Source organism: Brassica napus, chromosome A7, assembly GCF_020379485.1.
Source record: "Brassica napus cultivar Da-Ae chromosome A7, Da-Ae, whole genome shotgun sequence".
Taxonomy (NCBI): domain Eukaryota; kingdom Viridiplantae; phylum Streptophyta; class Magnoliopsida; order Brassicales; family Brassicaceae; genus Brassica; species Brassica napus.
Genome location: NC_063440.1, coordinates 18418421 through 18433081, shown reverse-complemented (window position 1 = coordinate 18433081; position 14661 = coordinate 18418421). Strand labels below are relative to the sequence as shown.

Here is a 14661-nt window from a genome sequence, read left to right as displayed (position 1 = left end):
CATCAAAGACATGATACTTAAACTTATTTAATATATAATCATATATTTATTTAGAAACCCTAAAATAACTCTTCGATTAATCTCCATAAATCTCTGATTAATTGATTACGCGCTAGGTCCTATCCGGCCGCACATATAACGTTTAGCGTAGCTTTGAACTGAGGGTATAATATATGTTATTGGGTTGTAGAATATAATATTCTTAATGGCAATACTAGGAATTTCTCTAGAAAATATATTATATTTTGAAATATCGTGTGCTTGTCAGTCAGTAAGGGTAAGTTTTATTATTATGACACCTTAGCTTGGTAATATGATAGTAAGGTTGTGTAATTAAAATGATTCTCACATAATAGATAGAAAGTTTTGATTCAAATTCTAACTTGGTTTTTGAATAAATTCATTTTCAAATTAGATGCTTTTCATTTTAAATGGAGAATGGCTAAAATTATCACAGTAACTGACATAAAAATATGTGTATTGAAGGCAAAAAATATAAAAATAAAGACATTCTTTTTAGTCAAACTTCTATTAATTTATATAGTTTAACAAATTGGTTATTTCTATCTAGAGCATCCTATTTAAACGAACAATCGAATCTTTTATACTATTAAACTTGGAAATTAGAATTTAAATTCAACTGATAATGAATACATATTGACTTACCTTACTATAAAATCTATCAGTTTTAATTAATTTCAAGATATTTTTCCTATTTGTTTTTCATGATTTGTTTGTATGAATCATCTTCTTTATTATAAGTTTACTCTTGATTTCTTTCTATGTTTTTCAAATAAGAAATCTAAACAATAAGATTATAGAGTTACAAAATATATAACACTAAAATCTAAATCATATATATTTTATGATATTTAGAATAATATCAAAGTTATATATTTATAAAAATATATATATCCGCATGGATGTGCGGGTTTAGACTCTAGTGTATAATTAATTAACGGAGCATTAATAATAGTTATATAAAACGATATGTGTACATGAGATAATATAAATTATAAAAATGTAACTATAAATTTAAGAACTATATTAATGCCCTCAAGTACGGACTGTGCACCTTATTCTTAAACCATCCTAGTTAAATCAACAATCTTTTCTTCTTTTTTTGGTTAAAAACACTATCAAGTATCAATACTTTGATATTATATTTTTTTAATTTAAAAATTCTATTTTAATTTAAAATCAGTTGTGAATGACTATATTAACATGCATATTTTCACATTTAATAAATAAAATTCTAACAATATCAGTTATCATTTAAATTTTTCATTATTAAAACTTTAATATCTTTCCTGTTTTATACTTCAAAGAATTTTCAAAATCTGTTTAATGCATGTTATTAATAAAATACAATTAATTACTCCATCTGTTTAATATTAGTGTCGTCTAAAAAAATTACCTCATTTATATATATATATATATATATATATATATATATATATATATTTGATTTTTTAATTAATAGATTAAAATAAAGATAAAGCTGAAATTTTTATTTAATATATATTGAAAATATAAAACAACACGTATAATGAAATAAAATTTCAAAATTAAAACAACACTTAATATAAAACGAAAAGAGTATGTTTTATTAAGTTCTTATTTATTTTATTTTTAGTTAATTCAAGATATTTTTCCTTACTAGGTTATGACTTTTTTTTTGTTTCATGTATCTAATTAATTACAAGTTGACTCTAATTAATTAAAACCAAAAACGTTGATTCTCCTTTTTCTACTTGTAATATTTGCGGTACTTTGTATATATATTTATACATCTTATTTGTTATGTCTAAGATATTTACGAATACAAAGCAACTACATCAGTTCTTTATTTTTTTTCATTCTTGTTGTATCATTTGAAATGGCTAAGCCAACTATTCTTGCTATTTTCATGATTGTTCTTGTTTTAGGTTTGTTCTACACTTCAGTATTTTTATATTTTCTCCTTTGCTTCGTAATGTTTATTTGTTTATAACCTTTCTGATTTATAACAAAATAATGGAAATGATACTAATATATATATTTAAATACTTATTTAGGAACGGTGACGATGGAGTCACAAGGACAAGAATTGTGTCATGAATATTTTGTTGAATCAGGAATTTGTGATCCTAAACATTGTGCTGATCGGTGTACTGACAAGTGGAAAGGATCTGGCAAGTGTTTTAATGGAACCAAAATCTGCGGCTGCACTTTCAAATGTAAAACTTAGTTTATATTTGTTACTACTCTTTTAATAAAATGGACTGAAAAATTATAATGCAAATTTTATGCAAATGTGAGTTCTAATTTCAGTTATTTAACATCATAATATGAACTATAGACTGCAAATTTTAGCATATGTGCCATATTCAGATGTGTCCATCATAATCAATACAAGCAATAAAATTGCAATGTCACTATGAATATAGAGATTCAATGTTATACAAGTTTGGATGATCCAATAGCACTGTCCTTGGGAAAATTATTTTGCCGCAGACTGTATGCATGGCACTAATAAAAATCTAAATTACGATGATTTTTATTACTATGGAAGTTTCGGATCTTAGATCCATAATTTCTCATAAGTCCGAAGTGAGCTTACTAAATTTTTTGTTGGTTAAAAAAAGTGAGCTTTCTTATTTAAAAAATAATCTTGCTAATATTAGTTTAGATTATCAAAAAACAACTCTTTACACAACCATTAGACTACCATTAGCGGTATCATCTTTTGAACAAGCCCTGAAGGGTTCATCGAACCTCATCTGCCTCTCCCCTACTGGTGTCTCTGTGAATCATTTTGCTTGGGTATGCTGGTGCGTTTGGACAGCAAGAAACTCGTTGGTTTTTGAGAACCGGGATCTCTCCCCATCGGACATAATCGTTAAAGCCATCGGCCAAGCTCGAGAATGGCAGGACGCACAACCACAGAAAACTCAACTGCTAGCTCCACATGACACAGTCGAGCCAATTACCAGGACTTGAATGATGCAGTTACTTTGTTTACAGATGCGGCTTGGCGATTTGGGGATATATAAGCTAGCAGGCTGTGGTTGGCACTACATGGATCCTTACACATGTATACAAGAACAAGGATCATCGACTGAAGCTCATGGGCCGTCACCTCTAATGGCGGAAGCTATTGCTGTCCAGCAGTCCAGGAAACTCTCTTGCATGCTAAATCACGTCAACTCTCCAAAATCTGCCTAAAATCAGATAATCAAGTGCTCATCAACGCATTAATCTCAAATCAAAGTCCAGTATACCTTTACAGAATCAACTTGGATATCGAGAATCTAACTTCTTCGTATTGCTGAATTTCTCTTATGTTTTTAGGAGCCTCAATTGCATAGCTGATTCATTAGCTAAATCTGCTATGTATGGTTTGAACTCTTCTATGCCTCCTTAAGGCTTTCTCTTTCAATGAATTGATAGTTCAAAAAAAAAGACTACCTCCTGGATTACAATGATTTTGTAATGAAACTTATACTTGTTAAACATACCTGGAACATGTATTAATAATTTCAACTAGTTTTTTCACTAATACTAGATATTTTCCTGCACCATGTACATAAATAAAAAAATTTAATTTAAATGATATTTAAAAATTGAAATTGAAATCGATGTAAGTTACCACGTGGTTAATGTAGTGTGAAAACATTAAATGACAATAATCATCTTTTAATATATAGGAGATCTGTTGGTTTTAATTAATTTCAAAATATTTTTTCTATTTGTTTTCCACGATTTGTTTGCATGATTCATCTTATTTATTATAAGTTGACTCTCAATTTATTTTTATTTTTTCAATTTGTGGTACTTTTGAAAAATATCTACACATCTAATTTGTTATATATAAGATATTCACGGATGCAATACAATCTCATCACTGTTTTTTACTTTAAAGTTTTCACTTTTTGTTGCATCATCAAAAATGGCTAAAACCACAATTCTTGCTATTTTTATGGTTGTTCTTGTTTTAGGTTTGTTTTACACTTAACTATATTAAAGATATTTATTATTTCTATGTTTTATCTTTGATTTCATTGTGTTTCATTTCTTCATAACCTTTTTAACATATAAAAAATAAAAATGATGCTAATAGATGTTTTCAATATTTATTTTTAGGGATGGTGATGGAGTCGCAAGAACAAGAATCTTGTCGTGATTATATAAGAGGAACAGAAATTTGCCAAGCTAAACAATGTGATGATCAGTGTACATTCAAGTATAATGGATATGGCAAGTGCTTAGCAGGCACAGTGTGCCTCTGCACATTTATTTGTAAAACTTAATTTTCATTTGTTATTAATAAACTATTATCAAATAAATTAAATAAAAACATGATAAAAAATAAATTGCAATTTTCTTAGAATGTGAATTCTGATTTCAGCTAGTGGACATCATAATCTTTAAAATAAAGTTGTAACTATTTAACTAATTTTGATCTAAGTCCAACAATTAAAAAAATATTCAAACACAAATCGAGTAATGTGGTAATCTAATATATCATTAAGGGCATTCTTTCTAAAATTGTCGGAATTAACCGTAAATGGATAAAAAAGGCATGAACTATAAACTGTAAATTTCAGCATATATGCCATACAAGTCAGATATGTCGATCGTAATCAAAGCTAGAATAATTTTTCAATATTATAGATGGTGATAATTTGTAGTAAAGAGAAATTGATGATGTGGATTTCTTGGAACTCGATGGTTGTTGAGTGTGTTAGAGAAGGTCTTAAAGAAGAAGCTCTATCCTTGTTCGGAAGAATGCATAGGCGAGACATGAAGATAGATGATTTCACAATCCCATCCATTTTAAACTGTTTCGCTTCGTCTAGAACAGAAACGAATATAGCTTCTTTTGTGCATTGTCTGATAGTGAAAACTAGATATGGAACTTACAAGCTGGTGAATAACGCTCTTGTGGATACGTATGCTAAGGAGCTTTTGGTTTAGCTTACCATAGTGATAAACTAGCTGGTTATTTACGGATATGAGTTTTGCACTCCATGACTTGGATAAGGAAGGCAAAGGAGCTTTTGGTTTAGCTTACCATAGTGAGAAACTAGCTGTAGCGTTTGGTCTACTTGCTGAACCATCTGGAGCTCCGATTCGGATCACCAAGAACCTCCGTGTCTGTGTCTGTGGGGATTGCCACAATGCAATGAAGTATATATCTAGAGTATACCTCAGGCATATCATCTTAACAAATTCTAACTGTTTTCATTTCTTTAGAGATGTAAACTGTTATTGTGGAGAGACTATTAGTAAACATTTTGCATATAAGAAGAAGAGAAAAAACTCGGAAAATTCTGCATTTTCTGTCTGCAACAATGGAGTCTACAAAGTTACAAACTTAACAAATCATACACTTTTGGAACTGCTAGTGCAAGGTGGTTGCAGAGGTCAATGAGGGTTCATAACCAGAACAATGCCAAAAAAAAAAGGAATTTAGATATCAACATCTGTGTAGAGAAGAAGCGGTCTCGTTAGACAAAAGTAAGTTATTTCCTTGCATGTTCAGGGATTAAGCGATGACGCAATTCAACAGATGCACCAGCCAGTTCTACAAAGGAAGTGATTTCATTTTATCAGAGAAAAGTTCAAGAAGAGAAAAAGATAAGCATAGTGTTGTTGTCATCAATACCTTGAGCGGTGAAATCGAACAGTGGAGGAAGTGCTCTTCCATTAGGCAAGGATGCTCTCGGGTCTCTCAGATCATCGAAGAAGGGGTGCGCACATGCTTCAAGCTGAAACCATAGTTTTAAGTAAAAGAAGTTAAAAGCAGCCATGCTCAGAGATCTACTGGGATTGGTCTATCTTACCGCTGAGCATCTCAGGTTTGGTGAGTACTGGAGGAGTCTAGAGGCAAGATCCATTGCTTCTGGAGATACCTGTCTCCGGAAAATCTGAAAAATAGAAAGTTGTAAGCAAAACATTACCGTTATCTGAAATTACTTAGATATTTATTTATATGTATAAACCTTGTGCCATGGCTGAGCTTTGATCTGAGGGAACTTAAAATCATTGTAACGAGGATTCATGTTTCTGATCTCTTCTCTTGCTGGTGTCCCCAGAATCTGATTCACACAGAAAATTGCAGAACACAAACTCTGAGAATCTCTAACAGGAAAGGGTAACAAAAACCACAATGTGTTTCTTTACCTTAATGATCTCAACCAATTGATCAACACTAGTCTCTCCAGGGAACAGTGGCTGTAGACATTAAAAGCATGAGTTCATGTCAAAGAAGTTAACAGTTAGAAGAACCCATCAGAACAAAAGATGTCTTACATGTCCAAGAAAAAGTTCAGCCATGACACAGCCAACGGACCACATATCGATGGCGGTTGTGTACTCAGTTACCCCAAATATGAGTTCAGGAGCTCTGTAATACCTTGAGCATATGTAAGATATATTGGGTTCTCCCGGAATCTGAAACCAAGAAGACATCACTTACTCAGTCACTACTCATGTTTTCTATAACATGCAGTGAAAATCAATAGAACCTACCAGCATCTTGGCGCTCCCAAAATCGCATACCTTCACCTCATGTGTAACATTATTGACCTGCCAAATGCATCACCATTAGATCAGAAAATTTATTATTACTACCCTCAAGAACAACCGAACCAGAATCTGAATGCTCAGGTCTATGCTTACCAATAGATTCTGAGGTTTAATGTCACGGTGACACACTCCAACAACTCTATGTAGATAGTTCATTGCGCGGCAAATCTGGTTTATCAACAAACGTGAGAACAAGATTCACAAAAAAAGTTCAAGATCCCAAGTTCTTTTATATACCTGATATGTATAGAGCTGAATATAGATCAAGGGCATGTGTTGATTCATCTTGGTGTAAGATCTTGAAGCACGGTATATAGTCTCAGGTACATACTCAAGAACAAGGTTAAGATAAAGCTCATCTTTCTCAGTTGTGGAGAAGAAAGAATGCTTGAGGTCAACAACATTAGGATGATCAAGCATTCTCATGATCTGAAGCTCTCTGTTCTTGTACCTCTTGTCTTGCAACACTTTCTTGATTGCTACTTTTTCTTCTGTCTCTAAGCACTTAGCCTATCATCATTAAGAAAAAAAACATGAATCACATTTTCAAACAACAAGTAATCTTAGCCTTGAGATAATTTTGTTTTGGTTTAGTTTTTACCTGAAAGACAACACCGAATGAGCCGGTGCCAATCACATGTTCAGCTCTGTAGGAGATTGTCTGAATAAAAGAACACATAAAAAGATCAGTTAGTTAAGATGGTAAGAGAAAATTTAAACATTTTGACCCAAAAAAAAATAATAAAGAACACATAACAATCATAACTGAAACCACCTTGTCTCTTTGATCATTCAGACCCTTCTTTGTGGTGGTAATGATCCGACCAGACTCTGTCCCATTCCCCTTGATAATCCCACCGTCCTTATCCTTGTCGTCATCACCGATTCCCATCTCTTTTGGTAATGAATCAGAATCCTCTGTTTTAGAAACAGAGTCTTCTCGTGTAGTCTCTTCTATCTCTTCACGAATATGGTTAGGCTTCGATCTCGGCGTCTCGGTCTCTCCTACCTAAATAAGAAAAGCTTTTTTTTAAAAAAAAAAACCCCCAACATGCAAAAAGTACGTAAAGGAAAAACATCTTTACGTTATCAGAAGAGACGAAACCGCGTCCAGAAGCGATACTCGTCAATCTACGCATCACATTCATCGTTTTGATCAGAGTTTTTTCCCCAGAGAAAAAACCAAAATGGGCTTAACGAGAAAACACGAAGATGATGATGATGATGATTCACGGAGAAGAGAAAGAAAGAGAGAGACGAGGTGCCAACTTCTCTCTCCTTCTTCTCTACCTCCTCTGCCAAAGAAAAACAAAGTATGGATTTTTTATTCATTACTGTGACTATATATAAACATATTTATAGAAAATTTATATCTACGGAGGAGCGGATATAGCTAAAGAGAAAATAGGTGGCAAGATTGCTCGTTTAAGATCGACCATGATCTAACAATGGAGAACCAATCATTCTCACACCCTTGGTTTCTGTTAAGAACTCTAAAAAAAAAATCTGTATTAAAGATCATATATGGCGATCATGGCCGTTTGTTGTTAGCTCTTTTAGTAAATCTAACGGTGGTGGTCGATGCGCGCGGAATGGCTCCTTTTCTTTCGGCCGTTTGTAATTTCAGCCAGAAAAAAATCATTATCTAATGACATCTACGGCTAGTCCAAAAGTAAACCATACCTTTAAATTTTTTCCAATATATTCAGAAGATATTATGGAATCTTGATTAAAGAGGCTTTTGATTCCTCGCCCATATAGTTTGTGATGGCCTTGAGTCAATTATAGCCCATACTATGTTAGTCAGTGAAGGAGTAGCCCAACTTTTTCTAAATTTACTTTATCTGCTGATGTGGTTAGCTTTGGAGAATAACACAGTCCAGAGTAGCGTGTTGACTCGAGGTCTTTGAAGCGACGACAACCAGGAGGTGGACTTGGAAGCAGCCATCCTTTGAAAAAATATACATTGTAGATTGGTTATCAGATTGCATGACCCGAATTTGAAATCTTTCTAACTAATGTCTAAGAGTGGATCGATAGTCTATTACGGCTTACTATGTTAACTGTTTGGGCCAACCCCGAACGCAAATTAGACAAGAAATAATAATTTAGCTCTTAGAAAGAATCAAATCCAAAACCAATGTAGATACAACTCCAAAAGATTACCATTAGGCCTTGTTCAAAAACTCGGCCGCCGAGCCTGTTAAATTGACACTTAAATGAACATGAAAAATCGTGGTGATTTATCCTAATTCGCCTAAAAGATTTTTTTTAACTCATTTTAATAATTTTTAGGCTTATTGTTGAAATTCTAGTATCGTTTAAAATGTAGAAAGTATGGTTTTTCGTTCTGACACATGAGAAGAAAAAGATAAGGATATTTTGGTAACTTTCCTTTTATTAAAAGAAAAAAAAAAGTGAAAACTTTTTGATAACTTTCCTTTCTCGTTCGACCATGCGATAATGTCGATTCAATGTCTGGTCCGGTTTTCAAAACATTGATATAAACAGATATTTTGGGGTAAACATGTTAAAAAGATAAACAGATTTCTTAACCAGGTAAAAACCATTAGTCAAAAAAACAGGTAAAAATTATATGAACTTACTAGTTGGTCCATTTCTTGAGGTACTTTTGTGTGCACTGCATGGAGGATATATGAGTGTGAGTGCAACTGTATATTCATGCACTCACGTGTTTCATTCTTCGTTTGTTCCTTTCCTATCAATTAATAAGAGTCCATGAGCTTCAACATTAAATAAAAGGTCTCTCGATCGAATAGATGGTCCAACCTTCCTTTCACAATACAGAACATACTTTACCAAAAAAACAATTTCAGATATTATCCACAACTAGTTTTAGAAGTTTGAGAGTGTTCTAAATGAAATAATAAGAAATTCCTAACAATAACTTACTGTTTCACCAAGCGCTATTTGATTGAATAAAAAACGAAATTACATTTTCATCAACAATAATCCAAAGTAAAAGCATCCAAAACTAAAACTTTTTGTTCTTTGTTGTTTGTTTTTTTTTCAAATTAAATATTGAGTAAATACCCGAACCATAACACCAGGAAGTCCTGACAAAGATGAGGTTCGTTCTTGACTCAATCCACACACACTGACACACACCGTCCCATTTCACCTCAGTTGCTATCACAATGAAGAGCAGCTTTAATCTTCTGAACGGTACACGATATCAGATTATTAACAGTCTCTACTGATTCCACCGTCAGCTTAGCCGTAGGCAAACTATTCACCAGTATCTGAAACGCCACCGTCAGCAACGACCCTCCTTCCTCCATGCACCCACCGCTACCGTTACCGTTACGTTCCTCTGACAGTTGCGGAGCGCTAGGGAGAATGGCGAATCCTGAGGGAAGTAGTGCCACGTAAGCAGAATCTCCACCGTTCATCACAGCTTGCATCGCTGGTATATCAACAGGCGCGTACACCACAACGGCTCCTGCAGCGTCTATGCTTGTCTCCTGTAGTATCAGCATACTACTCTGATTCGCATTAATGGCCTGCAAACAAAATAATAATAATAAATACAGGGGTAAATTGGGATTAGACATAAAGCAAAAAAACAATAAAAAAATAAGATAATGTGATGTCGATAGTGTCACCGTCAGAGAAAAGGTCAAAAGTGTCTTTTAATAAATTTGACTTTCAACTTCCCCATACTTCCAAACGTTAGATTTGTCACTTTCTAATCACACAGCGACAAGATTCATATGACTACATCATCCTATGGGGTCACGTAACACAAAGTCCATTCACATTACAGCTACTATAGGATAAACATTAAATGCCTACAAAAACCCGGTATACCTAAACCCAAACCAAACTAAACCGAATTAATGCATAGAGTATGAGTATAGATAAGCTTACCGTGGCGCGGAGTAAGGAGACAGAGTTTGAATGGTCATGGCCTTTAGCGATATGGGCCATCTCTTGCATGGGCCCACCGTTGGATAAGATATCCCATTCAGATCTCAACCGTTCATTCCCTAAGAAATCAAACAACCGCTTCGGAGAAACGGGCATCCAAACGGAAGTCGCAGCGTTTAAAACGATTCCAGGCGGTTCACCAGGATCGTCCACACTTTTCCTAGTCATAATCCTAACGTCTTCGTCGACGTTTCCGACGTTAAGTTTGCTCCATTTCTGCAACGACGATGCACAAACGCCCCCGCAGAAATTATCTGTCATCCTCTTTGCTAGCTTCAACATGCTCTTCCTCCCATTACAGCTAATGGCTGTGCATAATATAAACAAACGTTGAAACATATTAACAAATAAAGTTATGTTACTTTTGTAATGAACAGCGCGTTTTAGAGTGCTTACGTGTTGGGCTACGTGAAGGTGAAACAGTGGAGGACATGAGAATAGTGAGGCATTCACATTGACGTTGTAACGCAGCCATCCAACGCTGTGCACCAAACGCTAGACCGCAGCTGAGTAACGGGCGGTATAAGCGGTGGATGCGATTCTCGTCGTACTCTGTGTGCTCGATCCACGTTACCTGTAATATGCTTAAACTATATGTTAGTGTTTGTTTAATGTGAGCTTTATCAAAATAATAAGTATTGGGTTTGATGCACGATCCAAGGGCACAGAACTCGAAGATATTTTAGATGCTTCTGATCAATAAAGTATTCTATTACTTGACCTGCATGATATATTAGTTAAGTAATGTTAATAAACCCTATGCTTAAGAAACCTTTATTATATAGTTTCTAGGACAAACCAAAGAACCTAGCATGTGGTACATAGAGAAGTGTGAAACCATTACAAGATTAGGGTAAATCAGAACATGGAAAATCTCCCAAAGGTCAAGACTTCACCACATACCGTATATAGTTATAATTAATTGTATTTTCTAACTTTGCTCCAAAGAAATTATTGTGTTACCTTGGAGTAGCCATTGGCCATGTCTTGTACGAGGCAACCAGACGGTAACCTTCTACAGCTTGAAGAAGAACCTTCTCTTATGGAATCAATTGAGACATCTACCACTGCCCAAACACCTTCCGCGTGCTGCTTACAGAACCGCAAGAACGAGACTTGTCGTACAGGCACGAGTGGAGACAATAGTTGAAGCTCTGCGTGCATCTAAAATATAACCAAAAACTAAAGTTTAAAAACTAAAGAGAGACGCATTTGATTATTACATGACTAGAGTTTTGTTGTGTAAGTTACCAGATGAAGTGCACCGTTTCGTGTCCCTCCCATGCCACTAGAGATAATCTCTGTGGTCGAAGTTCTTGAGATCATAGATGGAAACATCTCCGCCCATCGTTCCTATCAAAACACAATCATTAATGTTAACATTTTGTTATACATAACGTATATGGTAGGTAACTAAGTGTTTAGTTTACTAACCGAGTCCATTAAGGTTTCAACGAGTGCTAAGCTATTGATGATAACGTTTCCAGTTTCTTTAGAAGCTTCCGACACAAACCCATCTTGCTTCAGTCCAACAACACGACTGAAACTTGTGTCGTACTCTTCCTTGTTCAGCATTACAAACCCAGTATCCGAGCTCCGAACCCAAAGCGGCTCGTGTCTCTGAGCCATCTTCACAAGCTCCTCCATAGCCGCAAGAGCCAAGTCCAGATACCTCGACCTCTGATCAAAATCACTAACCGGTGCTTGAATGTTAACCGTAGCTAAACCGGTACCATTGGAAATCTCAAATCTCGGAGAAGCTTGAGGCAACGAGGGAGAGGAGAGAGAGAAACCACCACCGGATCCAACTCCAACGCCGAGGACGAGTGATGAGTCCGGTACATGATGTGAACCGGAGGGAGACCGGCCAAGGAATTTACCGGTTAAGGCGCAGACCCGGTCTAACTCGTCTTTGAGACGCGAGTTTTCGATGCGTAGGTGTTGCTCCTCCATGGAGACCTCGCCGAGAACAGCTGGTCCACCACAGTTACTGCACATAGGGTTCCTCATAGCTTCGCGTACCGACATGTTCTCAGCTCGAAGCTTATCGTTCTCTTGTCTTAACAAAGCATTCTCATGTCGTTCGATTTGAGTCTAAAACAAAAAAAACAAAATCAGCTCAAAAAGAAACAAACTTTTTTCAGACAAGAGACAAAAAGAAGATTAAGACCGAACCTTCATCTGAGTACGGCGGTTCTGGAACCAGAACTTGACCTGTCTTGGATCTAAGTTAAGTCTACGGCTGAGATCAAGGCGCTGTTTCTCGTCGGGATGTGCACACTCCTTGAACACCCTGAAAGCAAAGATTCATCAAGGCATCGTTAAGAAGAGAAGTTATTGTGAGGGGTTGAAGAATAAAGAGTATAATTACGATTCGAGGTCTTGTATCTGTTTAGCAGTGTGACGATGGTAACGTTTCTTCTTCTTCCTCGGAGGTTTATCTCCGGTTTCGAGATCGTCGCCGGAGACAGCTTCAGCGTTATCACTCTCAGATCTGCTTTCTACATCTTCTCCTCCTCTACTCTTATTACGAGTTACATTCGTCTCGAAAGCCTCTCCGTTTACTCCATTCGTTTGCTACCAAACACACAGAGATTGTAAATAAAGCTAAGTAGAACAACAACAACAAGAAGACATTAAGAATAGGCTTTGTGAGCTTACGAGTCCAAGAGAGAGGCCGTTAGAGGAGAAGGGACGAGAGTGAGGCATGGTGGCTGCGGCGGAGAATGAGAAATGGTCACTGTACGGAACATCGGAAGAACCGTCGCCGAGATAACCGTTAAAATTCATGAGAATTCGATTAGCGTTGTAATGAAAGATGGGAACTTTAAGAATCAGCAGGAATCCGCCATGGATGAAGAAGAGGAGAAGAGAGCCCTAACAACTGTTAAAAAGCTTTTGTCGCTTTGGTGCATGTCCACGAAAAAGAAAGATAGAGAGAGAGAAGATAATAAATGAGAAATGAAAAAAAGACAACAGAAACGACAATAAAAGGAAGATAGAAAAAGGGTAAAACGGGAAATGAGTAGATGTGGAGTCATGGAAAGCCTTACAAGTTATATATTTAACCCATTTTGAAAAGTTGGGTTTGACTCTTTGACATTATAAACCTTTTGCTATAAAAGTCCACTTCAATCCCGGCTTACTGTTTTGCCCCCCTACTGCTTTCTGTTGGCTTTTAACTACAGATTTGCTTCGTTTCTTGAGCTCTTTTATTTTGTTAAATTCATGATCTTCCGACACGTTTCTTCACGATGGATATTGTTGCATTGGACTACATTTTATGGGTTTTATACTTTTTATTCATGGTGAACAAGAAGTTATCACGTCTATATGTGAGCAAATGTGTCATGAATTCATAGTGCGACATATCATGTCATTTACTTTTGAAAACATTGTATTGTAAAATATGAAAAGATTTTCAAAAATATTAATCTCAGCGCGTTATAGACGTAGTGATTTTGTGGTTTATGGTCTAGAATCACATGAGATTAATAAACTATACATTCTAGAACACCAGAAAACATGTATAGAAGACATGTTCTCAATGGAGTACAGGGGTGGGTAGATTTAATGGCACATCTTCCAAATTTGGTGGATTCATAACTCTATGGTTTGTGAGTTTTAAGTAAATACATGGAGTTATTGCGATGCTACCTAAGACCCATTATAAAAAAAGGCAAAATCATTTAATATATATATATATAGTTTGATTAATAATGGACCGTTTCACCTTAGAATAATACCTTTACTTACTCAAAATACCAATCGACCATAGAAAACCAATAGGTTGTTTACATAAAGTAATGTGTCCAGTTTCTATTTTTGTTCAAATCTTGAAAAACTCCCTTGAATATTCTGCCATGGAGGACAAAAATAGATAAAGATAAACCACTAAACGTATACACATAGAAAACAACTTAGAGAAATGCATAGAGAAGAAATACATATGATAATGATATTATACAAGACGAAAATTAGTACGATAAAGATTATTACAGCTTACAGAACACAACTTGTACCCTCAAGCGATGACTTAAGTAGCTATCAAAATTAAATATCAAAAGTTCTTTGAAACTAGAAATTCAAATTTCACACTTACTAGTAGTCTACATGATGCCTCATGTCGACATCCAA

General features: G+C 35.2%; 2 protein-coding genes and 1 long non-coding RNA gene across 3 annotated transcripts; 1 reads left to right on the top strand and 2 right to left on the bottom strand.

Moving 5' to 3' along the window:
* Positions 1 to 3696: 3696 nt before the first annotated feature.
* LOC125576222 lies at positions 3697 to 4351 on the top strand. Its single transcript, XR_007314606.1, has 2 exons — positions 3697 to 3980; positions 4126 to 4351. It is a non-coding gene; the product is annotated as an uncharacterized LOC125576222 (long non-coding RNA).
* Positions 4352 to 5268: 917 nt separating this feature from the next.
* On the bottom strand, positions 5269 to 7912 carry LOC106353261 (shaggy-related protein kinase beta). Its single transcript, XM_022688929.2, has 12 exons — positions 7659 to 7912; positions 7349 to 7582; positions 7175 to 7234; positions 6811 to 7083; positions 6667 to 6741; positions 6517 to 6573; positions 6298 to 6438; positions 6169 to 6219; positions 5988 to 6083; positions 5829 to 5912; positions 5651 to 5753; positions 5269 to 5569 (listed from the first exon to the last, which is right to left on the bottom strand). The coding sequence occupies exons 1-12, from the start codon at positions 7719 to 7721 to the stop codon at positions 5508 to 5510; spliced, it is 1299 nt and encodes a 432-aa protein (XP_022544650.2). The 5' UTR covers positions 7722 to 7912; the 3' UTR covers positions 5269 to 5507.
* Positions 7913 to 9488: 1576 nt separating this feature from the next.
* On the bottom strand, positions 9489 to 13500 carry LOC106353260 (homeobox-leucine zipper protein HDG1). The gene is made up of 9 exons (XM_013792976.3): positions 13186 to 13500; positions 12896 to 13101; positions 12700 to 12817; positions 11959 to 12618; positions 11776 to 11877; positions 11488 to 11688; positions 10921 to 11098; positions 10465 to 10832; positions 9489 to 10097 (listed from the first exon to the last, which is right to left on the bottom strand). Exons 1-9 carry the CDS (start codon positions 13312 to 13314, stop codon positions 9717 to 9719), a joined length of 2343 nt encoding a protein of 780 aa, XP_013648430.1. The 5' UTR covers positions 13315 to 13500; the 3' UTR covers positions 9489 to 9716.
* Positions 13501 to 14661: the final 1161 nt, after the last annotated feature.